This window comes from Pleurodeles waltl, chromosome 5 (genome assembly GCF_031143425.1).
Source record: "Pleurodeles waltl isolate 20211129_DDA chromosome 5, aPleWal1.hap1.20221129, whole genome shotgun sequence".
NCBI lineage: Eukaryota > Metazoa > Chordata > Amphibia > Caudata > Salamandridae > Pleurodeles > Pleurodeles waltl.
The window spans coordinates 1,486,188,101-1,486,215,349 of NC_090444.1; the positions used below are offsets into that span (position 1 = coordinate 1,486,188,101).

A 27,249-nucleotide genomic window follows, 5' to 3' on the forward strand; every position below is an offset into this window, starting at 1 on the left:
CCACTGGGGCTGCATGATGTGCCCAGACTGCTGACCTCCTTTGGGGTACTGTCAGGTCTCCACATCAATACTGAAAAGTAATGTGTCTTCCAGTTTGCAGATAGTCAAATAGGCCCACTCTTAAAATTTGATAACAAAGAATTACCAGTGGTGGCTCACAGATTTCGGTATTTAGGCATTAACATTTACTGGGTCAGGAAGGACGCCCTTGAGGGCAATCTCATGAGGGCCATAAATCTTTAAGTTGCTGATTGCCTTCTGTACCACTTTGCCCCCGTCGGCAGCGGGCAGATTGGTGCTGGCTAAGATGGTCATGCTGCCATGCCTCATGTTACTTTGTGAAACTCCCAGTGATGGTTTCTGCTTAGAAATTTCAACTAATGAGCCCACTACTGGGAGGCCTGATCTGGGGGACGGGCCGGTGCAGGGATGGCCTGGCGAAGCTACAGCTCCCCACAACCAAAGGCGAACTGAGAGCTCCTGACTTTAAATCATAATGCATAGTGGGACAGTTGCAATGGCTGTCATATTGGTTGGCTGGGCACAATCTCCCAGTAATAGGTTACACATAGGCCCAGATTAGCTGTAGGCAATTTGCACAGACTGAACTGTCCTGGAGTTGTCCCCCCCCCCCCCCCCCCCCAAACATCCGTTCCTGCTACAGATAGAGCTTGCACACTGGAAGCTCGCATTGAAGTACACTGCAACAACTGTCCCATACGCACCTAATGTACCACTTTGGGGTCTCCCCACGGCATCTGGTACACTCACAACACAAATGCTATCACAATGGGAGGAGGAAGAGGTTTCAATGGTTGGGGCACTCTTCCAGAACAGGACTCTATTGCCACATGCAGATTTTACACACGTAAACAGCCTTCCTGAGACGCTATTCCTAATACACGCCAGCATAGTCCGATATGCAGAACAGCACTGGGCCCCAAATGTTGACAAACCGAGAACACATGAGCTTCTCCAGGCAACCCATGCAATAGGGAATGGAAGACATCTGGTTCGTTGGCACTATCGGGGACTATGGGCGAGCCTGGATGTATCACTAGCCCTGTTAAAACAAAAATGGGAAGCAGACCTCCGTGGGAAAACCCCTGATAAAAACTGGGCAGGAATACTGGAGTTTCCCCAAACGCATCTCATGTTATACTAGATTCAAATTTATCCAGTACTTTAACCTACACAGAGCGTACCTCACCTCTAATAGACTGGCCAAAATATTCCCTGCCATGTCCTCCAACTGTCCCCGCTGCATGGCCTCAGAGTCTAAACTACTGCACATGTTATGGGAGTGCCCCTGCCTGTCCAAATACTGGGTTGGGGTGGTGGCACCACTGAAAGATACAACAGGTGTGGACCAATGGGATGCCCCGGCAGAATGCATACTTGGACTGGGCAACGGGGTAAGATGGCAATTTGCAGATTTAGCATTACTACTAGCAAATAGACGTATTACTCGACACTGGAAGGCTCCAACAGTGCCTAAATTATCTAGGTGGAGGGAAGAGGTAATTAAAATGGGATGCCCTATTGGAGGGGTTCAGGGCCCAAGATACTGCATTATACTGACTGTTCTTACACACAACAGACGCAGTTCCTAACACCGATATGGGAGCACCAACAGTGTCCTAGTATCGGGCAAGCCTATAGCGCAGGGATGGAGTCCCCCGAACATTCCATCAGTGATGCAAATACTAAAGACTGTGTTGGACACCTGACTGATCAGTCGAAAAACTGTTTTCCCCCTGTGAGGAAGACGGCAAGAACAAATCCCAACGATTATGGCACAGCAAAATAGTAATAACAAGTTGGATGACATGAACCATTTGGTGGGGGGAGGTAATGGGGCGTTTAATGTTGAGTTGTATTGTTATGCCTACATCATACTAATACGTTGTATGCCATACTGTTTGGGCTAACAATTGTAACATCACTCATTCGGCGTATCACAGTTACATGGCATGTTATGCACAATGTACAGATGCAATTTTGTATTTAAAAAAAAAAAAAAAAACTATCAGAAATGAACTTTTGCCATTAGACTATAATGCTCAAAAAAGGACCTGGAGGGCACCATAACAAAAATATAATTTATAAGACACATGGTCATGTAATCATATTGTTAGCCCAGAGAAGGCATAACCCCATGAAAAAAACAGGAGGAAGTAATGCATGTAACCTAGACCTCAGATGGTGTTTATAGGGCTAGCAAGCCTACTGCAATGATATTACAAAAATACTTTTAAAACAAACCTTCTTCCAGCTGTAAAACAAATGTTTAGGCATGAGAAAGATGAAGACACTGAAAGGTGAGAGGGGTTATTATTTTCGAGTCCCCACTAACCTAGTGTAGGGAACCAGAGATGATGCAGACCAGTGGTTTCCAACCTTTTGACTTCTGTGGACCTCCATTTTATCATTACTGGAACCCCCACTGAATCATTATTGGAATCTGGGGACCCCAAACTGAGTCATTCCTGAAAGCTGGGGACCTAATCTACTAATATTATTTAATTTTCTGAGCAGTCGCGGACCTCCCGAGGAGGCTTTGCGGGTCCCGACCACAGGTTGTGAACCACTGATGTAGACAGAAAGAGCGGTATGAAGGTGGTCCCACTGTTCTAGGACTACCACAGGCAGAGTTATGAGCAAAAATGTTTTGTAAAAGTAATGCCCTGCAAAACATTATGGGGCGAGTTTTCGCACAGTGAATATTATAGGATGCTGACTGCAATGCTTAAAACAGCCCCCAGAGGGCACCACAATAAAAACAGCATTTGGATGAAACAATACAGTCATCCTCTAGAAAGCATAACCACATGAAAAAAGAATAAAAAAAAGTAATGCAGTGTAACCATATACGTAACTCCCAGAGAGCATAGTGAATTACACATTTTTAAGGCTAGCAGGCCTATTGCAATATCATCTCAAACAAGGTCCATAAAAAATAACTTCTCCCAGCTGTAAAACAAATGTTCCAGCCATGAGAGAGCTTAAAAGATAATGAATGGTGGTAAGGGTTATTATTTTGGAGTCCCACTAACAGTGTGGGGACCCAGCGGTGATGCAGACAAAAAAAGCACATTGTGGTCAATGTTTTGAAGGTGGTCCCATTGTATGAGCAAAACTGTTTGGAAACGTAATACCCTGCAAAGCATTATAGGGCAAGTTTCCGTGCCACAAATAATTTAGTATGTTGATACGACGAACGCTTAGAACAGCCCCTAGAGGGCACCAGAATGAAAATAGCATTTGTAAGAAACATGGTCATGTAACTATGTAGTTAGCCCCTAGAGGGCATACCAAACAAAAAGAAAATGGCAGAAAGTAATGCACTGTAACCATATATTTAGCCCCTAGAGGGTGAAGTGCATTCCACACTGTCAGGGGAAGCTGGCCTATAGCAATGATATTACAAACAAGGCCCTTAGAACACAAGCCATTCTCAGATGTAAAACAACAGTTTCGGCCATGAGAGCTTAAAGCGACAGTGAATGGTGGGAGGGGCTATTATTTTGGGGTCCCTACTAACAGTGTGGGGACCCAGAGATGGCCTAGGCAGAAAGAGTGTGGTGTGCTTAACATTTTGGTGGTCGTCCCATTGTTCTAGAACCACCACAGGCTGAGTTACTGTGATTGGATTTATATAGCACATACTACCCCTGACAAGGCTTTAAAGTGCTTTTTGGCAAGCACAACGCTACTCCGGAACCCAAAAGGATTAGTGGTGGATTAGTATAGGGAAATAGGAGTACAGTGTTAGTATGAGTTAATTTGAGAAGAAGATATGTGAGTTTGTTAGTCGGTTTGAATAGAATAATGGAGGGACAGAGGAGGGAAGAATCCAGAAGTGTTAATTCTGTGTTTATAGTAATCAGGCGATGCTTGGGATGAGTAAAGGAGAGATAGAAGAGGGAAGAGTTGGTAGAAAAGTGTTAGGAAGATCATAGTGGTAGAAAGGTTATGAAGGAGTCAAAGGTGAGATATGTGAGGGAGAATTTAGTAGGGTTGTTTGGGAGATCATAGTAGTAAACTGAGGCTTGGGGTGAGCCAGGAGCGGTAGAGGAGGGAAGAGCTTAGGCAGGGTTTTTTTTGGAGATCAAAGTAGTAGAATGGGCTTGGGATGAGTCAGAGTGGGATGGAGGATAGATTGAGGTATAGGGTGATGAGGAGACCGACTAAAGCTTATGAGAGAGTAATTAACATTTTTTTGCTTCTTGTACAACAGGACTAAAGTAGTAAATATATACATAAATACATAGTAAGGGAATATATGTGTAAGTAATATAATAATGGAATAATGGATTTAATAGTTTGATATTTAAAGTTGAGTTATATAAACAGACATTCAAGATTTGCAATATTTGAATTTTGCGTACTTTTCTAACATTTCATCTTTCCTCATTTTTCTATAGCGAAAGGTTTGCTGATAAAAGATAGCATTTGCTCATTGTGATAGATAAAAAGGAAAGCAAGGATTCATAAGTATCTAATCTAACAATTTATCTAGGAATTATGCAATGACCTCAGAACATATTAGGCATATTATATATATATATATATATACATATACACACACACACACACACACATTCTATACATACTTGTATTTACAAATATGCACATGTATACACATATATACATTTAACCGTGAGCAAATATACATTTGTTAAACCGGCTTAAAGAGTATGTATATAATTTATTATAAAATAGTAATTATACATATTTCTTAAAGAAATCCACATATCTAGATATATACACATAATCAGATTATAAACGTTAACCAACACAGGCATATTCAGCCCATTGCTGTCTGACATGGTGATTATGAAGGAAAGCCACTTTTGAGCAGTCTTCTGAAGACAAGATAGGTATCCGTGGATCTCTTATGAGCAAAAATGTTTTGGTGAAGTAATACCCTGCAAAACATTATGGGGTGAGTTTGCAGAGTTCTGTGAACACTGTAGTATCGGCTCGCCACTGTTCCAGGAAAGCCGCTTTCGCTTTAGGGTTTCTGTTATAAGTAAAGCATTTACAAATTTCAAGTGTTTTAAGTGGAGAGGCACAAGAGATGATCACCTCTCCAATACCGCCAATCGAATTCACGCTGTTGTGCCTGTTTGCCCTGTAAGCGCCATGGCTGCCATGAGGCACGAATGGAAGAGACAACAGAAAAAACAAACATCAACATCATGCAATAATCCTTGCAACAGGGGCAGTCTGCAAGGCGTGACAAAAACGGTCTCAAGGCAGGACAGACAAAGCACTTACCAATGACCTAGTGATTTTTGAAAGGCAAGCCCATGAACGAATGAAAGTAATGGGCGTGAGATGGGCGTGGCAAAAAGCCCACAATACTTACAACAGGACAAAGCGCTTGCACGCTCAAACTAAAAAAAACTGCAGGACAAACTCTCCTGTGTGTATACCTCAAGATTGCTCAACCGCACTGATATAATCCACAAAAGGTTTTATAATAGCTTGGCCTACCCAGCTAATAATGAAATAATCATACATGATGAGTGAGTAAGTTTGTATGATAAAGAGGAGCTTGTGTTATAGAGAAGTGTGATATATTAATAAGAGAAATAGATATATAAAGCTGATGCAGCACATGCCCATATTTATAATAGAAAAGGCACAATATCTCTCAAAAATGTTTATAAGGGCTGAGGCAACTGCAAGAAGCAACTTTGGTGGATAAGGGATTGGCATATGGCACAAGCCAGGATGTATATTACGATATGACCGTGGACCCCTATAACTCATTGCTGAAAGTAATTCCTTAATACACATGGACTACCAAGACCAGCATGCCTTAGGAATATATCATAATATAATCGAAACTGACGAGGGACAGCTTTATCAGTGATCAATATCATAGTGGTCGAAACTCGTCAGTGGTAGGAGCACAAGCACTTTTGAAATAAAATATAGCCATAATAACTGGATCAAGGAGTGCAATGCATTTTTTTCATGGACTCAATAATATTGGAGGTTTGGCCACAACCACTGTGGTTGCACCGGCAGTCAGAGCGCGCTGGCTATATGGTGGCCCTTTGCTGTGAAAAAAAAATAATAATAATTATATATATATATATATATATATATATATATATATATATATATACACACACACACACACACACACACACACACAGCTATCTTCGCTTCCCTTCTCAGCCGTCCAATCAGTAATGCCGCCAAATTAGCTGCTTTCAGAGACACACATACTGGAGATACAATGGGCCATTCTTTAATGCTCCACTGTTCTTGTGAAGTCCCTAAATTTACAATTACATTTAGAGGAACCAGGAGAATATTCAGTGCTACTGAAACAGAAAATATTCTTCCTGCTTAGCAGCCTTAACCAGTCAACCGTGTTTCACAGTATATCAGTGTAAAGCTGGATATGTAATAGCGTGCCCATATTTCAATACCTGGCATTTTTACCCAGTGGTCAACACATCTTCGTGCCTCTTCAGTGCCTTCCTGTCCCTTTATGAACTCTAACTCCTGTAATCCATGGGCATGCTGAGAGTCCTTTCTTTCCTGTAAATTGAAATGATAAAAAAGTGAAGACGAATAAAGATGGTAGGTAAAATGACAATCCTAAAATGACATGTCTCATTTTCTACAGGATTATAACCCTAATGATATAGGAGTGCGAGTAGGAAATGCATTTTGTTTTCATTATGGGTATTAGCCCCCCTCACAAACAACCCGTGTTTCTCTCCAACATTTTCAGAGTAGATTATGTTGATTTTTACACTGCTGTTGTGGTAGAGCATGCTGGGAAGGTTTCTTACCTGGGCACACTCCAGTGGGGACTATTGTCTCATGCCCTTCCTGACAGGAATCATCTTGGCATTACTGTTGTACTATATTATGCGCTTGCTATAATAGGCTGGTACAGGACTCAACCAGATCTAGTAACTTAGAGAGGGGTTTCTAGAGGTGAATTGCACTGAAAGAAATGGCACTCAGAGCGCATTAGTTCACATGAGATGCGAAAGGTACAAATAGGTTTGATCAGTTGTTTCTGATGGAACCTTCTGGTAACCAAAAATAATTTAAAGCAAGTACTTAGCCCTAAGCTATCATGTCATAGGCCATTCGAGTTCCAATAAAGCTTTTGAGAAGGCAGATCATATTGCCATCATAGTTGTAGATATGGCAATAGTCAATTTAATAGCTGTGCATAAAGAAAATCCAATCAGCTAACCCGGTAAGAACTTAGCTTGATGGAACAACTTCATGCAGAATAGAACCAGATTCTATGGTAATGGATTGCACTGCAACAACATTTGGATCACTAGTAGAGGGCAGCATAACCAATATAAAATAAATAATATTTTGCAAGTACGCTGGCTGAAGTAGATGGCTCTACCAAGCAAATGCCTACTAGGTCACTAACAACATCTGGAGTCATTTTGTTAATCTAATTAGTTGGTCTACTGGCACATATGCCCTACAAATGCTTGCAGATTAACTCAAACAAGTGCTGACACATGTTGTGATAACTATCATATACCATAACTATCATATACAATCCTAACTAGAATGTTATTTCGAAGGCATTTAAAGAATATTCACCCTTCCTGATATACCCACAGATGAGTTTACGCAGACAGACATACTGAGAGACAGGAAATGTAAAAGCCAAGTAATTAAACACTGGTAAATCCCTAGATCCTGGTGGCTTTCTGGCTTCGTTTTATAAACTATGTGTGAAGGAGATCACTGAATCTTTGGAGGATCTTTTTATCAATCTCAGTGAACTAAACAAAGCCCAATGCACTGCTGCAAAGGCAACCATAATGATGATCTTTAAAGAAGACAAGGTCACCATGCTTCTAAACACATTATAGTCTAATTCTTACTGACAAATAGACGCCAAGATCTATGGAAAAAAAACTCACTGACAAATTAGAGACTGCACGCCCTAGAATTCACATTTCACAAAAAGAGTTTATAAAAGAGCTGATTCAAGAGATACACTTCCCTTTTTTGTCATTAAGTAGAATTCTGAAAATCCCGACTGAAGTGGTGGCGCTGGACATGAAAAAGGCGTTGAAACAAGGTTTCTTGGCCATTCTTCCATGCAGCATTTTGTAGAATAGGCTTAAGCAATTAATCTGCCCACATAACTATGGCTATTTACAGCAGTCAGTTTGCAAAATGAGGTTAAATGGAACTTTAACAAACACCTATAATCTAGGACAAACAACTAGAGAAGATAACACACAGTCATCTCGTTTATTTTTTTACTAGCGAATGAACCACTTGTTGAAAATATTGAGAAATGACACAAAAATAGTTCACTTTGGGTACAGCTCACACAAAATAGCAGCTTATGCCAATTACATACCTATGTTTACCTCAGAAACAGCCCTCTCTGCAAACCATGTGAACACAAAATCCAATGCAACTTGACATGATCTACAAATGAATACCCACCGAAACCAGAAGAACAGTCACCCAAGCCCTCAAAAACAGCAAACTGGACTACGGCAATGCCCTCTACGCAGGAACCAAAGGCAAACTCCAGAAGAGGCTGCAACACATCCAGACCGCCCCCTGCACGCCTCATCCTGGATTTCCCCCGACACTGCCACATCACAGACCACCTGAGAAACCTGCACTGGCTCCCAGTCAACAAGAGAAATCACATTCAAACTCCTCCCCAACGCTCACGAAGCACTGCACAACAACGGACCAGAATACCTCAACAGACGGCTCTCCTACACCCCGACCCGACATCTCCACCGACCTCGCAACCGTCCCACGCGTCCGCAGAACTACAACCGGTGGTAGATCATTCTCACACCTCGCTGCCAAAACGTGGAACACTCTTCCCACCCACCTGGCCAGACCAAAGACCTCCTTACCTTCAGGAAACTTCCCAAGACCTAGCTGTTCGAGCAGCAGCAGTACCTCTCCCCTTCTACTCCCCCCCCCACTCCCTCCTCAGTGCCTTGAGGCCCTCAAGGGTGAGTAGTGAGCTTTACAAATTCCTGATTGATGCAACTGTACCAGGCTGTTTATTATTTATGGATAAAGTGGAGAATCACCCTCTAAATATTGTCTTAACATTGCATGCTCCAATTCTGTCTTGAGTTTGGCCTGACAATCAGAGTGTCTACAATACGTAGGAATCTACTTCAATGATTTGAAAAAGTGTTTTAGTAGTTATTGTGCATTGGTGCCCATCACAAGTAATGAAGTCACTATCTTGTTAGGTCCAGCCAAAGGTTTCAATAATTTAAACCCATGCTCAACTCTTGGTAGCAATGAGACAGAGCAGACAGCCTTAACTTAATGAAAATGTGTAAAGGAATTACAAGTACCTAAACAGTTAAAAAAAAAAAAAAAAAAAAAACACAATAAACAAAATCAAAACATCACATTTCAATTTCTACAAATAAAGAAAAAGCAAAATTATGCCAAAAGGAAACAAATCAATAAGGGTAACCAGAGAGATACATTTTAAAAATATTTGAATGGAACAGCACTTTAAAGAGCAAGTGTCCCTGTAAAGCCACAAAGTAGAGAAGTCAAAAAAGGGACATTGTTGTTTTTCTGAAGTAACACACTTCTCCATGCAGGACAATGCTGGAACTGTAGCTGCTGCCTTGGAACCAAAGGTTAGATATGTGAAGTCCCACTGAAAATGGCACTCTTGAGGCTTTTGGTTGAAGAAGTTTAAGTCCCAATGCAGAAAGGGACTTTTTTTTTTTTTTTTCCCCAGAGATGCATCGATGTCAAAGTGGGACAATCCTGAAATTCAATCTAATGACATGGAACCTCAGGCTGGGTACGTTTCACAAGTTTTCAAACTGCCTAAAGTATCCACTTCTAGGGTCTTCCAATGACCTCTGGGGTAGGCACTTAGGAGACTCTCAGGATGCCAGGCAGAGGTCACCAGAAAAATACAGTTGCTACTGGTAGGCTGGGAAGTTCCAGGAAAAGGCCTCTTGCAGCTTTTTGTGTCCCAGTAACCATACAGAATGTCAGCCAACTAACCTTTGGAGTCCACAGATTTGCCCTGTGTGGAAGGGGAAGCGGGTCCAGTGTGCCAGGGATCCTCTCATGTGACAGGCAACAGATCTAATCCTCTTCTTCAAGTACAAAAAGTGTTCTAAGAAGGTGCATTGCGGTGCACCATTTATGTCTGACACAGCTAGTGGGTGGAAATGACTTGGGCACTCCTACCAATAGGATAAGAGTTCCTGCGGGCTAACCTACCCAATTTATGGGTAGCTCCTGTTTGCTATGCCGCAGAAAGTCCCAAAATGCCATGTGCCATGCAATGCCAAGAAGGCTGAAGGCTTCAGCCATAGTAAGCTGGTGGGTGGGGGGTGGTGGGAGGGGGGGGGTTGGTGATGTGGACCACCAACAACTAACACTAAACTGCAGTTTGACTTAAACCCACAACAACCATGAGTCATGGGAATGGTAAGACAAGAACAGGATCCCTCAGCACAAGGCATAGGATACATCAGAATTGTCCGGGCGTCCTGTTTGCTCCCTTTCAAGTGCACCAAAATGTTGCACATGGCTCAACCATATCTAACAGGTAGGGGTTTACATTAAGGTGTTAAGAGGATGGTAGTCTGCCACCTCTATTCTGAGCTCAATGGAGTTATCCCTGCCCATTCTGGTCACCTTAGCAGTCACACTGACCTATTGTGTAGCCCCTGGGCGGAGTTTCACACTACACTCAGGCCAAATATAGGATAGGGGCTGTTGGAGAGCCAATGCAAATTCATCTTCAGGAAACACAGGCATGGAAAATATATTTGAAACTACATTTCCATCATATTTAATAAAAATACAACTTCACCACTGAATTGCATTTTTAATAACTATTAAAATAGAGGTTTAATAATGTTGATCCCATTCCTGAGATACAGTATAAGTATTTATATATGATTTTATGATTTTCTACATAGGAAAAATAGGCCTGCCGCAGTGAAAACAGCTGTTAGAGCTTTGTTACTGTAGGGACAAGATACTATTTTTACATGTCCCACTTTTAAACACCATACAATCAACACCCATGAGCTACAAGACCTAAATAGGAGTGACTTACTGACATTTAAAAGGGATATTTACCCATCAAAACCAGTCATTTTAACAGGTTACAATGCAGGTTTTACACTGCAACAGAAAGGCTACAAAGGTTGGTCTGAAGCCATGTTTTCCATTGTCACACTAGTGCATGCCACAATAAGTGCTGCAGTCTATGGGTGACATTTAATTTTTCATGGCAAGGGTGTCCATCCGCAACCAAATACTCTGGCCTGACAGAAAACATAAGATTGCCAATTAGGAGTTAGTCAGTTTTGTCAAACTTCAGAGGTCACAGCACATGCACCGGGACCTCTCTGGCAGTGTCCCAATCCCAAGGTAAAAAACAAGCAGTAACAGTCCAGAAAGAAATTGGTGTGATCAAACCAAATATGTCACTTTCCTGCAAGTTATCAAATTAATGAACCAGTTCCATTTAATGAAAAATGGTACCTTAATAAAATTACTACCATGCCAGACAAACTGTCACCAAAATAGATATCTTGGCAAGGAAGAGTGAAAAGAAGTAAAATAATAACTGTTATTGCAAACTAATTAATTGCATGCTTCCAGACTATAGAATTACTTATTTAATTATTTTCTTTTGTAAATTGTTTTTATTGGAATAAACTGTTGCTCACCACATAACAATTAACACCAAGTCATTTGCAAAGGATCGTTCTTGGCCCTCATAGATAAACAACAATTACCAACGCATCATCAGTATAGGATCACAAATCGGGATGTAGTCAGTCCCACCTGTCTACAATGCACAAACCATTATTACTCCTCAATTGCAGCTAAAGATAATAGGTTTGCGCTACAGCTCACCTGGTCCTCCCATCCAGCCCCATTATACTACATGCCTCTATAGTCTTCCCATTCAGACTAGATTTTGGTATACTTCCGGGGGCAGCCACGGCTCAAACAAATCACATGTGCTCTGCGCGCTGGCACCAGTCCAAGTTATTTTCCCAGATCTGAATCTCTGGAGGTTCAGCCGCTCCCCATGCTCTTGCTATATCTCTTTTGGCCACTCCTGATGCTAGCATTAACCACAAACTCTGATATTGCGGCCACTTCTCTTCCCCAGATACATGAAGTATTGGCCATATGGCCACCAGGGGAACAACAAGGCCTGCCACCCGAGTCATAATGCAAACCACTCATCCACAAACCACACACACCCACCACACATACCCCTCACTCACCCAACTCGACCTCCACTCAAGACCCCCCCACCACACTATCCACATGGACCCCCACCACACACGAAGAAACTGAAAAAACCATGAACTCCATCCACTCCGGTTCCCCTTCCGACCCCTGTCCACACCGCATCTACAACAAAGCTAGCCCTACCATCGCCCCCATACTATAAAACATAATCAACTCCTCTTTCGACTCCGCCACCTACCCAGACCCCTGGAAGCACACAGAAATTACTGCTCTCCTTAAAAAAAAAAAAAAAAAGCCGACCCGGATATCCTCTACAACTACCGTCCCATCTCCCTCCTCCCTTTCCCCGCCAAGGTTGCAGCGAAATTAGTCAACACCCGCCTATCCCACTTCCTCGAAGCAACCAGCACCCTTGACCCCTCACAATCTGGGTTCCGCAAGAACCACAGCACGGAAACCGCCTTCATCGCATGCACTGACGATATCAGGACCAAAGTCGACAAAGGCGAGACCATCGCACTCATCCTCCTAGACCTCTCCGCAGCTTTTGACATCATCTGCCACCACACACTCCGCACACACCTCCATAACATAGGAATCCGCCACAAAGCCTTAGACTGGCTCACCTCCTTCCTCACCGACCAGACCCAGAGAGTCCGCCTTCCGCCCTTCCACTACAACACTACCAAGATCACCTGCGGAGTCCCCCAAGGGTCCTCCCTGAGCCCTACACTCTTCAACATCTACATGATCCCCCTAGCCAACATCCTCTGAGCACACGGAATCACTATCCTCTCCTATGCAGAGGACACCTAACTCATCCTCTCCCTCACCCGCAACCCCACCACTGCCAAAACTGGATGACCACTAACCACCTCAAGCTCAACTCAAACAAAACCGAGATCATCATCTTCGGCCCCAACAAAACCACATGGGACGACTCCTGGTGGCCCACCGCCCTAGGCCCGCACCCCACGCACGCAACCTCGGCATCATCCTCGACCACTCCCTCTCCATGACACAGCAAATCAATGCTCTAATCTCCTCCTGCTTCCACACACTCCGCACTCTAAAATAAAATCCTTCAAATGGATCCCTCCAGAAACCAGAAAGACAGTCACCCACGCACTCGTCAGCAGCAGACTGGACTATGGTAATGCCCTCTACGCCTGCACCACACTCAAACGCAAACTCCAAAGAATCCAGAACACAGCCGCACGCCTCGTCCTTGGCCTCCCCCACCACGAACGAATCTCACCACACCTCAAATCCCTTCACTGGCTCCCCATAGACAAGAGAATCACATTCAAGATCCTCATCCACGCACACAAATCCCTCCACAACACCGGCCCAAACTACCTCAATGAAAGAGTTAACTTCCACACGCATCCTCCGATCAGCCGACCTCGCCCTAGCCACAGTCCCCCCCGCATCCAGCGCACCACCACAGGAGGCAGGTCTTTCTCCGACCTCGCCTCCAAAACCTGGAACGCCCTCCGCACCGACCTTCGCAAAACCAAAGACCTGCTGGTCTTCAGAAAGAACCTGCCAGTCCTCCTCTATTGCTCCTAGGTCGCCCTACCAAGCCTCACACAGAGATCACCAAGGATTGGGGAGTTATTCATACATTTTTTTTATTTTTTTTTATTAGTCAGTGAGATTGCCTTCTATGGCATTGGATCTAATAGTAACCGATCCTCTAGAGGAGATTACTCCAGAAGCTGGTCGCCTACCTGTACATGCCTCTTTAGCACATGTCCCAGCTGGAGGTATTGAAAACTAATTGTTTCTGACGTTTTGGGTGACAGATGCTTCTGGGCTGGAAATGCTACCTTTTTATCTGTTAGTTGGTTACAGCATGGCTTTTGGACAGACGCATTGCACACACCATTACCGATTCCCCACACATGCCAGAACAGTCTAAACGGATGCTCTCCTGGAAAGCCAATGGGCTCCTAGATAACATTTAGCGATCTGCGGTCTTTAGTACCCTCCGCCGCTTTGCTCCATCCATAGCCTTACTCCAGGAGACCCACCTACTTGGTAACCGGTGCCCTATGCTTATGCATGGGGGGTATGACAGGATCTACCACACGGGATTCTCCAGGGACTCTAGGAGAGTGGCTGTCCTGTTGCATCGCTAATTACCCCTGGTGGTGGCCGCTTGCCAGTTGGACCCAAAGGGACGTTACGTGGCAATATCCAGGTTGCTCGGGGTGGGCCCCCAGTCAATATCCTGAGCGCCTATTCTCCTCCGGGTGCGCAAGAGCGCTTTCTAGTGGCCCTCCAGGATATAGTGGCAGGGCTTCCCCCGGGTCTGACCATACTGGGGGGAACTTCAACTCTGTTATGAACCCAGAGATGGACGTTACCAGACCCCTGTCTGAGCCGAACTACCCAGGCGGCTAGATTGAGCCGATGGGCAGCAGGCCTTGGCGATGTGTGGTGGATATGGCATCCCCAAACACAACAATATACCCATACGTCAGCGGCGCACCACACTCACGCCAGAATCGACCTTTTTCTCATGCCAGCCCTTGACGTATCCAGAGTAGCCGGGGTTGAGATGCTCTTCCACGAGGTCTCGGACTATGTACCCCTCCTTGTTCGACTAGATGACATAGATGCAGCCCAGCGTCCTGTATAGCGACTCAATGCCTGGTACTTACAGGACAGTGACTACACTCAGGCACTGGGGGTACCAGCTTACTGACTATTTCACTTATAATCTTGGATCCATGCCATCCCCGGGTACAATATGGGCTGCTTGCATGGTCATATGGGCTGCTTGCATGGTCACCCTCAGGGGGCATGCCAGGCATCTCCTCTGCACGAGGGAACGCGCACAAAATCAAAAGGTGTCGGGAGTCAACTCTCCGTCTTCACACACGCATCCATTACGAGACAACTAGCATTGGTTAGGGAGGAGATCATGAGTGCTACTCTTGAAACGGCAAAGCATAAGTGGCGAGCCTCGGTGGCCGCATGTATGGGTGGGGGGAGGGATAAGAATGGCAACCTCTTGCATTGGCTCGCAAGTCGGCCTATGGCGAACAGAGTAGTTCTGGAGGTCGTCGACACTTCAGGAACCATCTCCCGGACGCGGTACGAGATAGCGCAACGCTTCGCCACCTACTACACGAGACTCTACGAACAGCGGCCCAGGTCTCAAGTGGATGAGAGAAACTCTTGCTGGGCCAAGTGTCCTTCCCTAAGATTTCAGCATTGGAAAGGCGACACCTGGATAAACCCACTGGGCTTGAGGAGGTTGGGACCACAATATCGGCATTGGCTGCGGGCAAAACCCCGGGCCCGATGGTTTTCCAGTGGAGCTGAACAGTAAATTTTGCGATATTCTAGCTCCCCACCTGCTCACCATGTTTGAAGAGGCCGAGCAGACGGGTGGTTTTCCCCCGGGCCTTGACCAGGCCACCATAGTGGTGATCCCCAAGACCAGCCCACTTCGCAACACTGTTCTGCCTATCGCCCCATCTCACTTCTGAACACCGAAATTAAGATACTGTCCACTAGAAAGACAAGAGTGCTGTCCTCGTTGATACACCCGGACCAGTGCGGCTTTATGCCAGCCAGAAGTACTCACTCAATCAATCAATCATTAATTTATAAAGCGCGCTATGTACCCGTTAGGGTTTTGAGGCGCTAGGGGGGGGTGGGGGGGTAGCTGATATCGGTCAAAGAGCCATGCCTTGAGGAGTCTCCTGAAGGTGAGGAGGTCCTGGGTCTGGTGGTGGCGTCGGCTTTGTTGAAGACGTGATGTGGGCAGGGGTCCGAGGGAGATCCTGAGTGGATGGAGTTCATGGTCTTTAGTGTTTCGGCGTCGTCTACGTGGGTCCAGGTGGTGAGGCGGTCACAGCGTGGGAAGGGTTGTTGGGGGAAGAGGTCTGGCGGAGGTGTGGTGTTGAAGCTGTCGTGGATGGCAGCGATTTTCTGGTAAAAAAAGGTGGAGAGAGCGTCGCAGACTTTCTGGGATGGTGGGTTGTGGTTGGCGTTGGGGTTGGAGAGCTCCTTCACGATGCAGAAGAGTTCCTTGCTGTTGTGAGCGTTGTTGTTTAGGCGTTCTGTGAAGTGGGAGCGTTTGGCAAGTCGGATCAGTTGGTGGTGTTTGCGGTTGGCTTCCTTGTGGGTTTGCTATGCTGTCGGGTGTGCGCTCGAGGATCCATTTTTTCTTGAGTTTCTGGCAGTTGCGTTTGGAGGTGATCAGTTCGTCTGTGAACCAGGCTGCTTTTTTCTTTTCTTGGTTGGCGGAGGGTTTCTTGAGTGGTGCTAGGATGTTGGCGCAGTTGAGGATCCACTGTTGGAGGTTGATGGCGGCGGAATTTGGGTCGGTGGGGTCGGGTGGTGGGTTCTTGGCGAGGGTGCTGGTTATTTGGTCTTCGGTGACTTTTCCCCAGCGGCGGAGAGGTGGTAGTGGGATGCGGTGATGTTCGGTGTTTTTCTTGAAAGTGAAATGGACGCAGTGGTGGTCGGTCCAGTGGAGTTCGGAGGTGTGGCTGAAGTACTAGACCCTGCATTAGACTACTGCACGTGGCGCTGGCTAACTGGGCCCTCTTGACCCCTTCCCTGACGCTCCTCCTTTTGGACTTCGAAAAGGCATTCAACATGGAAGACTGGTCATACCTTCAGCAGGTGCTTTCGAGCACCGGGTCTGGTCCCAGATTCCGAGGACTAGTGAGACGCTTTTATTCTAATCCAACGTCACGGGTGCAGGTTAACGGGGCTGTGTCGGACCAGTTTTGTTTCCGCCGGGGAACCCGCCAGGGGTGTCCCCTGTCTCCGCTCCTATTTGCATTGGCAATGGAGTTACTTACAAAGCTCATAAGGGAGGATCCCTTGTCAGACAGTTGGTCTTTGCCCACCGGGAGAGAGAACCGTATTGCGTTGTACGCGGATGATGTAATCTTGTTCCTGGCCAATCCAGCCAGCAGTGGATCCCGGGCGATGCACCTGCTGGGGCTGTTCACTGAGGCCTCTGGTTTGATAATTAACCGCAGTAAATCACTACTAGTTCCGTTATGCCCCACAAGGGACTGTTATGATTGGCAGAGTGCCATCCCTATCCGACGCAACAGCTTCTGGTATCTGAGGGTGACTATAGCTCTGTTACCCGAGCTGGCATCATCACTTAACGTCTTGCCACTTACCCAGAGAGTCAGAGAGGACCTCCAGAGATGGCGGTCTCTGCCCCTCAATATCCTGGGAAGGATTGCGCTGTATAAAATACTGTACTTCCCTGATTCCTCTATCTGCTTCAAAACGTCCCCTACCACATCCCCAAGCGATGGTTTAAAGAAATGGAAGCTGCTGCACAGCAATTCTCATGGCACAATACCCGCCCCCGACTGGCGTGTCTCACCTGTCAAGGAGACGTGTATGAAGGTGGTCTGGGGATGTCCAACCTCTATCTTTACTACCTAGCGATGCACCTACTGGTGGTTAATGACTGGTTGGGGGGAGGGTGATCAGATCCTACATACCAACTAGAAATTCTAATGATGGGTTTCCCTGGCCTGCTCGGATGCTGTATGGTAACCCCTTGCCGCGTAGGGTCCCTGAGGTGACACATTTGGTACTGATGGGGTGGAGAGCAGCACTGAGGGTAACGGGCTGGTGGCGCCGTCTCACCCAGCAAACCCCATTGTGGCATGGGTCGTGGATGAGAGAGGTCTCGGCACTAGAGGGGCTCCAGAAATGGGACCTTATAGGCATTTCGCTGGTGGGCGACATGTGGGAGGGCTCCCAGATGCGGTCCTTCCAGGAGCTTCAGCAGAGGTTTTTGCTTGCCAGGACTCAGTTCCATAGATATCTACAACTTAGGCACACGTTAAACGTGCATATTCAGGCAGGTGCTGTCCTTCCTGAGCTTAGCCCTGTAGAGGCCAAGACATTGATGGGCGGCCTGGGAAAAGGGGGGGGGATCGCTCCTATATCGCACCCTAGTCACTACCACAACACCGACATTTGACAAACTCCGAGAGCGGTAGGAGCAATGGCTGGGTCAAATGACGAGGACTGGAGAGACGCATTGATGGCCCGAGAACATGGACTATGACCTCCGGTCTTCGGGTGGTGCAGACTTATAACCTACACACGGCTTACCTTACACCTGACAGGTTGCATAGAGCGGGTCGCCTGCCCTATGTTGTGCGAGCCCTAATGCAGACTTCTACCACATTGTGTGGAGCTGTCCCCACATAGCAACCTATTGGCAAGCAGTGGTGACAGATCTCTGGAGTCCTGATGGTGGAGGTTGAGGTTGCCCCGCTGCCAATTTTATTGGGGGTCCTGAAGTGGGTGGGGTCCAGTAGAGCGAAGAGGGCCTTTGTGGGACTGGCATGTTTAGTGGCTAAGAGAGACATTGCGGCTGGTTGGAAAGCGGAGACGGCACCTGCAATTGCAAAATGGTGGCGAGGAGTAGACTGGCGCGCCCAACAAGAAAAACTAGTGTATGAGGCAAGAGGCTGTCCTGCTAAATATGACAGAGTGTGGGGGAAATGGACGGGAACCTGGGGAGATTGTTCAGCTGACATGCAGATGTAGCAATAGTTGTGTGCTCTGTCCTTGATTACTATGGCTACTTTTGATTATATGCTTCTGTTACCTGCGTGGGACTTGTGGAGTAATCAGTCCACAACGTGCTGATGTGACCTGCTGGTTCTTCTGTTCTTATGCAAAACTAATAAAATTGCTTAACAAAAAAGAATTTGGTGGCCTCCTTCCACACTCTCACCACTGTCTGCGTATGTTATGCAAGCAGGCCCTCTCTTCTTTTAGTATAAAGTACTGAGGTGACCTCACTCTCGCCTGGCAGCTCGGTCCACCCTATAGGCAGTTTCCTCCCTGTCAGCAAATACCCATACATTCACCGGGACCAGCTGAGTCGCCCAGTAGTATGCTTGGATGCCTGGAACCGCTAGACTCCCTTCAAAACACTCCTCTTTGGGGCTTACCCAGAGCTATGCAGGGGCTGCCCCCATCCCACAGAAGAGTACGTAATTCACTATTGACCAGAGGAAAAAATAAAAGGGTTGGTGGTACTTTAAACAGTGTATTCTGAAGCACATACAGTAGGCGAGGTAGGGATATCATTTTAAAAAGTGCAGCCCGGCCAATCAGCAAAAGCAGGAGCCTCCGCCAGTGAGAAATGTCTTTGCGGAGTCAATATAGTTGTGGATATAGGTCCTGCCTGAGAAATTCCTCCCGATTCCTTGCTACATACATTCCCAGATATGGGATTCTCTCCACTGCCAGCGGAGCCACACATCTCACCGGGTGGCTCAATTCGCCTCCTGCTAAACAGAAAACTCTGGATTTCTCCCAGTTTATTTGGTATCCAGAATATTGTCCAAAGAGATAGAAGATGTGCAGCAATCTGTCTATTGAGCGGTGGGGTTTAGTGACATAGAAGAGGACTTGGTCTGCATACAGGGATATTCTAGCCTCCCACGACACCCCTTCTGGAATATCCCACACAAGAGGGCCCTGCCGCATCCAGGTGGCCAGTGGCTCCAGGGCAAACACCACGGGGACAGAGGACAGCCCTGTCTCGTGCCCTTGTGTAGGGAAAAGGAGCGGGATGTCACCCCGTTGACCCTCACTCGCGCTTGTGGGCTGTTATATAACAATTGGATCCGTACACAGAATTGAGGGCCAAAACCCAATCTAGTTAGAACTGTGCGAAGATATGTCCATTCAATACTGTCATTTTTGCGTCAAGTGACAGTAATGACGCTTCCTCTGCCACCAGGGCACCCATTGCATGCAAGATCCCATACAGGGGCCTCAGATTCAGTCTGGTGCTCCTATGCAGCATAAAATCTGTTTGGTCACAATGGATCATGTAGCTCATTAGCGGCCTAAGCCTATTCACCAGTATTTTAGAAAACACCTTAACCTCAAGGTTCAACAGTGATATGGGCCAGTAGGAGCCACACGCAGTGTGCGGCTTGCCATCCTTATGTAATACTACAATGGTTGCTATTCGTTGATCCATTGGCAATGTACCTTCCACTCTGGCTACCCGAAAAATCGCCAACATATATGGCACTACAATGTTTGTCATGCACTTGTAGAGCTCTAACGTCAGACCATTAGGGCCCACTGCCTTCCCTGACTGTCTCCATGATTGTCCTCTGCACCTCCTCCCCCCATTATGTCCTGATCCAGAGCCCCTGCCCCATCTTCTGCACAGAGTTCCACCAGCGGAAGGTCTCTAAGGAGTTTCATGCAACCCGCATAAGTGTGGGCAGTCATGGAGGATTATACTTGTTTGTATTAGGTGGCAAATTCCTCAGCAATGGCATCCCCTGTGGTATTTTGGCCACCTGCCTCGTCCCTTATTTCAGCCACCCAGTTCCTGCCTGGGTCTCTTCTTTCCAACCAGGCCAACAGCTTGTTCACTTTGTCCCCTACGTCATATAAACGCCTCTGCATGGCCAAAGTGTGAGTGCGTGCCTGCCTTATTGTCTGCTAGGTCCCTCAGCTCCTGTTTAAGTAACATCTTATGACAGTGATGTTGTTCCACTGAGCCCCCACTAGAGACGCTGTCTCTAATTTAAAAATCACCTTCTCTCTCACCTCACAATGAAAATGCCGCTCCTTTCTGAACCCTCCCACAAACACCTGTGCTTGCCCTCTAATGACCATCTTAAAGGCCTCCCAGAGTACACCTGCCGAGGTCACACTGCCTAGGTTGTCAGTAAAATATCGCTTAGCTCCCTCCCGTATCTTTTCAGGGAAACCTTCCTCCTTTAAGTACCAGGGGTCTATTCTGGATGCCAGTCGTTCATCTCTAACTGTGGCAAGCAGCGTGACTACCACCCGGAAGTGATCTGATATGCCATGCGCTAGATGAGTCACCCCCTGAAAGCGCCCAGCCCCGAGTGAGGTGTAAAGAGGTAGTCAAGTCGCGAGGAGCTCCTATGGGCCGCCAATAAGAATGTAAATTGCCTCATGTGGGTTGTGTGCCCTCTCTATGTTCATCAAGCCCAAAGAGTCTACAAAGGTCCTCAAAATGCTAGTACCCCATCCCTCTCTAGCGCTAGACATCCTGTTCAAAGCCAGGTCCATGGTGTCATTCATGTGTCCCGTCACACTACCCCACTTCTCCTCCCCCCCCCCAAAAGTATAAGGTGCCAGGGGGCAAGCCTGGCCCCAAGCACCCATAGGGTATCCATATGTAGCTTCAGAGGCACATATACGGAACAGAGATTTAAAGTCTGGCCATTCCAGGTGTCGGTCTGTGCCACAAACCGGCCTAATGGGTCCACCTTTACAGGACCCACGACAAAAGGTGTTTTTTGAGTACTATACCCACTCACCTGGAATTAGAGGTGAATCCACATTGTGCCACCAGAGTGTAGCACATTCGATCTAATGCCCTGCACTGGTTGCCCCGGAGGGCCACATCCGGTGCATGTCTGCTGAGGAACTGTAGGGCCAGTGTCTATTAATTTTATTGCCCAGGCCATTGACTTTCCACGTCATGACCTTCAAGGGCTGGGGCTTAACGATCATCATAATACACCTGTGCATGTCGCAGGGTCTGTGAGTATCTGACACCATGGGCCATCCATCCTCTTATCCCTCCCGCCTTTCTGAGGTGTCTCTGTCTTTCCGTCTGTTAAGTGTTGTGAGCAGAACTTAAAAGGACCTCAAACAACCAGCCCCTTGAACTCCCAAACAACATCCCTTTCTCCCTGCTACCCTGTGCAGTAGGCCTAAAACTGTCCACCCCCACCACAAACTTGCAGAGTAGTGTAACATTAAATGTAGTACGGGTTAGCTGGCTCCGTCCAGATGGACCACGTCGAGAACCTATTCATCCCTTTTTAAAATTGTAGTACACGAAGCATCCTACTTAACACCTATAAAGTTAGAGGCACTCACCTTCACCCTTCCAGGGGGGAGGGGTCAGTTCTTGTGCACACTTTTGCATAATACATGGCACATCTCGTCCCCTTCCCGGCTCTGGTTCCCCCCGACCCCTTTGCAAACCTTATGTTTCACCCTTCGGCGGTGGACGGGTGAGTCCACAACCCTGGAACCAAAGTCTGAGTCCTTCCAGGATCACATTACGTCTCCTGCCGCAGTGACAGAGTGGTCCAGTTCACTTTCAGGGTGACTGTCCGATTGTAGCGCCTTCAGGCGCCCTCTTCTGCCTCCTTTCCATTCTCCCTGCCCTGCTGGGCGTCAGCCCTCAATCCATTCCCAGGCCTCCACCGGCGATGAGAAGAACCAGGATTTACTTGAATCCTATATGTGAATAAACACACCACATTTTTTAAACTTACAATGTTTTTAACTTATGCCAACTAATCTTCCTGAAGCTGTACATACACTGGGCCAACTCCCAGCATGAGTTACCAAATCCCTTATGTACAATAGACTATGGTACACACACTCAGGGAAATGATGAGCCTCATTTACAACAAACAACACAAACCCATCAAGGAGGGGAAACAGGTAACAACCCCAACTTTGTGTTGAAAGAGAAAAAAAAAAGGCCTGTTGAGGCATGGCCAAGATGGTGGCGGCTACGGACGCTTCCAAAGAGCTCTGCGTCCGGCCCCACTAATATCCTTTTTAATTCATCCAACCCTGCAACACCACTGCCTGAACTCGTCCCAAGGCAGATCGTCCTTGCCGGGAGCGACAGCTTGCCTGAGGAGTTGCCGCACAAGACAGACAGAGGAGGCGTGCGCTGGCCGGTGAGGAGGGCCTGCCGCGTAGCTTGCTGCACCCAGCCTCGGGCTCACACAAGAAAGGAGCACCTGGCCTGCTGGAGCCCCCAATAAGACTGTTTAAGGAAGCACAGCTAACCAATCCCCCGACGCTGCCTTGTGAAAGAGTGCCTTTATCTCCGGTGTGGGCTTCTGTACCACTTGAGCTCGCATCCGTCGCTAGACTGCTGGGACGTGAGATGACCGTCCCCGATTGCATGACTGCAACGGCAAGCCCAGATCGGGATCCGTATTAGAATGTCTGGCTCTACTCACCCTGTCACTGACTAATACTTTGGTGTCCCCGAGCGTCACTGAACAGCATGGCCACCAACACATCACGTGGCTGGACAAAGAGAAGGCCAAGCCCTCACCTGCGCTGTCTGAGGACCTTCTTAAATGCAGCACCGCCGGCTGGAGCCGAGCAGCCAAGCCGAGAGAGGAACACTGTGGCTTGTGCTCACCTTGCCACCTGCACTTGATCCGTCCGGGGACTCTGAGACCTCTGCTTTCAATGACCAGGCTGTGTGTTTCAGTGGCCTTCACAACAAGGGAGTCATGATGCTGTCAGAAGGCCTTGGGTACAGGAGAGAGCTTGCTAATTAATAATATTGAGAGGCACTCGCCTCACAAGTACATACTGCTTTATACGAAGGCCTATCAATTCATAGGCCGGGACCCAGAGCTGATCAGAATGCTTGCACTTCAGCAACCTGGCTTTGGTGTTTTGCCGACTGGGCCACTGAACCCACGACTCTGCAAGAGAGGCTGCCCCTAGCAACCCTAACTATCTGTGCACCTGCCTACCAGGATTGGGAAGGCGCTAGACCTAGTACTTAACTTGTGGCCCCGGGAGGGCTCACATGCATGTGGCCAATCGCTGCTCCTGTGAGCAGTGGAAGATCCTGAATTGACTTAACTTGGGGACCTACTGTACAAGTGCATTGATGAGACGTCGTACATGGAGTCCCTTCCCCAGGTCTGCTGTGCTGATTTCTCAGACTCTTCGATAACAACTCTGAGGTAAGCAGTGCATGGGACAGCACACCAGTGAACCACAGACGGAGAGCCACTTTAGTTCTTCCCATGCTTACTGGTGGCAGCACCCAGGGGCTCCCCCTGCAGTTTTCAAGGCATGGCAGTGCACCACATCACAGCGCAACAATGGTCAAGCCCATGGTCTTTAAACCTTCACTGCCTGAACACCTGGGGCCAATGCCTTCCCCAGCTACAATGGACCACAACTCTAATGCTCTAACAACTGGAAACCACTTTGCATACACACTCTACCCAGTTTGAATGCGTCCTACAGGCTATCACTGGCACTAAGTTATCAATAGAAACTAAAATAGACAGTCTCCCACAACGAAAATCTACTCCCAGATGACCATCGCAATTGACCAACAGGGTGGAGGAAACCGGGTCGTCCCTTGTCACCTTGTGACCCACCATCTATGAATCACAAGCACAGATGAAACGCTTGGACGCGGAGGTGGCAACGCTGCACTAGAGAGCAGAGAATGCAGAGGATGCTGAGGGGCTCTCCAAATAAAACATTTTCTGGGCTTCCCTGAGCCACCGGAAGGACAGAGAATGGAACCCTTCACGAGAAATGGCTGACTGACACTGTACTGGCAGATGTGGTGCCGAAATTCTTTTAGATTAAACAGGTGCACAGAATTCGAGGCATGTGGCGCCCACCATGGCCCCACTTTGTGCTGATTATTGCCGGCCTCATAAATTATAGGGACCAAGACCTAAAACTACAGCGCTTTTGAGCCCACAGGCCTTGGAAATTCGAGGATGCCTCCATTCCCTGATTACATGGTGGAGGTACAGCGTCAGCAAATTTCCTATACTAAAGTCAAACGGCGACTTCGCAAACTGAGCATTAATAACGCATGAGAAAACTCATGGTTGTACATAGTGATTAGATCCACATATTTGCCACACCAGAGGAAGTCTGGACGTGGCTGTATGCCAAGGGAATGACTCGACCTCTACCTGAGGAATCAGTGGCAGGTGAATGGCTGAAACCCCGCCCCTGGCAGCTCACACTTTCAAGAGCAAAACCCACCAGGCTGAGGCGCTCCAGGAGGCCATCCAGTACACCATGAACTCCTTCATAGTGCGAAACATCTCTCTGACTCTACCTCCAAAACTGCGAGCGCCCGCTCCTTATCCACAGACATCACCAAGAGACCAGCAGTCAGCAGACAAAATAGGAGAGGGGACTCACAACCTACGTTGCTCTAGCCCCATCTTTTTATTTCTCTCTTCTGGTTATAACTTGATCCATGGTCAATGGAGGATACTCTGCTGCCCGACTGTTCGGACGAGACTGGCTCCTATCCCGTGGGTGCAGACAGCAAAAACATCCTGCTGCAGCACGCTGGCAAGTCGGGTGCTGCGTCTGGGCACTCCAGGCAGCCAGACATCATAAGGCATTCATCAGGCAGATTGATGCTACATCCCAAAAGGTGACTGGTTGGGATGCTACTTATTAAGGGCTGACACCACGAGGTCTCACTGGTACCGCACCCTGCGGAATGACTTCCATATGGACAAGCTTAACCCTTGTATGACTTTTGGTGTTTATGTTGCTGTTATGGGGTGTTTGGCATGCGGCCCGAGTGCTACCTGCCTTGGGTGATGTTAACCAGTACTATTCTGTACACTTATGTTTGTTTTGGTGGATCCATGGTGGGTTGGTGTGGGGGGGGGGGGGGGGAAGGAGGGAAGTTTGCTGCGGGGTGGGTGACCATAAGATTTGCAGGACCATGCAGGGGGCAGGGACTGGGGTACATCATGTTTGTGCACTTCCTTTTTGGACTACTCTACTCTAATCAACAGTCATGGGTTCACACACTGACACTAGTCCCACACTACAATGTACTGACATTGGAATGTGCATGGCGTGGCGACCCCTGGCAAATGCTACAGAATCCTTGCATCCCTCAGGTGTCACCATACGCACTTTGCTACTTTGCAGGAAATCCACCCTTAAATCTAAATGGAGTGGCTATGATTATGGTACGTCCTCATCAGTGTTCGCCTGAGTGTGATGATATGGGTAGCACCAGGTGTCCCCTATGCAATGAAGCGCTCTTCTTAATATCAGATGCCGTCTGCGGATCCTCTATGACACTTTGAGGGCTGAGTATGATAGGGTAGCAGTCTCCCTAGACATCGAGAAAGCTTTTGATACCCTTAGATTGGACTTTCTGCTTGTGACCCTACATCACTTGGGTTTCAGTCCAGGATATGGGAAATGGATCCGTAGCATGTAGTCAAATCATCTAGCCAGAGTCAAGATGGACCGTGTGATATCCAAGAGTTCCTGATAGGCAAAGGCACCAGGCACCTGCCTCTCTGGTGCTGTTCGCCTCTATGCCCAGCGATGAAGGATCTGTGAACTTAGTACTTACCACATTGTATCCCTTTACGCTGATGATGTGTTAATATTCCTGTGTATCAGATGGGCCTCCGTGCCAGAAGTGATGGCCCTATTGGATACCTTTGGCACTATATCAGGCCTTCAAAGTACAGTCTGTTTCCCCTCTCACACAAGTTCCAGCCCAACTCAGGGTTGTGGTCCCAAAGCATCGCCTACAATAGTGTAATGACTAATTCAAATATCTGGAGATACATATATACCACTCCACTGATGGCATTAAGGAGGGAAACCTAGGCTGAGCCTTGCGTTCCATAAATTCCTTTCTGGTTGAAGCAAAGTTTCAAATCTATGCAGACAACAAGCAGGTAATGTTTGGTCTTTCCTGAGAGCCAATAATAGACCATGAAAGAGTAGATGCAGTGTTTGCTAAAGATCAGACTTGGATGAAATGGTGTAATGACTAATTCAAATTTCTGGGGATACATATATACCACTCCAATGATGGCCTTAAGGAGGGAAATCTGGTCCGAGCCTTGCGTTCCATAAATTCCTTTCTGGTTGAAGCAAAGTTTCAAATCTATGAAGACAAAAAGCAGGTAATGTTTTGTTTGTCCTAAGAGCCAATAATAGACCGTGAAAAAGTAGTTACAGTATTTGCTAAAGATCAGACTTGGATGAAAAGCAACTGGCCAAATCGAAATAGATCATGCTTAAACAACAAAACAGTTCATGCCCAATTTACATTGGCCTGGCTGGGATAGCAATGAAACACAAACTTAAGATGGTCAGAGACACACTCAATGCCAATGGACGGTCATGTCAACAATATGATATATTTTGTCTAGCATC

General features: G+C 47.1%; 1 protein-coding gene across 1 annotated transcript in view; it reads right to left on the reverse strand.

Moving 5' to 3' along the window:
- The window catches only part of ZNF451 (zinc finger protein 451), a 407,158-nt gene that overhangs the window by 289,771 nt on the left and 90,138 nt on the right, over positions 1-27,249 (reverse strand). The window contains exon 4 of the mRNA XM_069235765.1: positions 6,453-6,564. Coding sequence (XP_069091866.1) covers positions 6,453-6,564 — 112 coding nt within the window. The remainder of the gene's footprint in view (positions 1-6,452; positions 6,565-27,249) is intronic.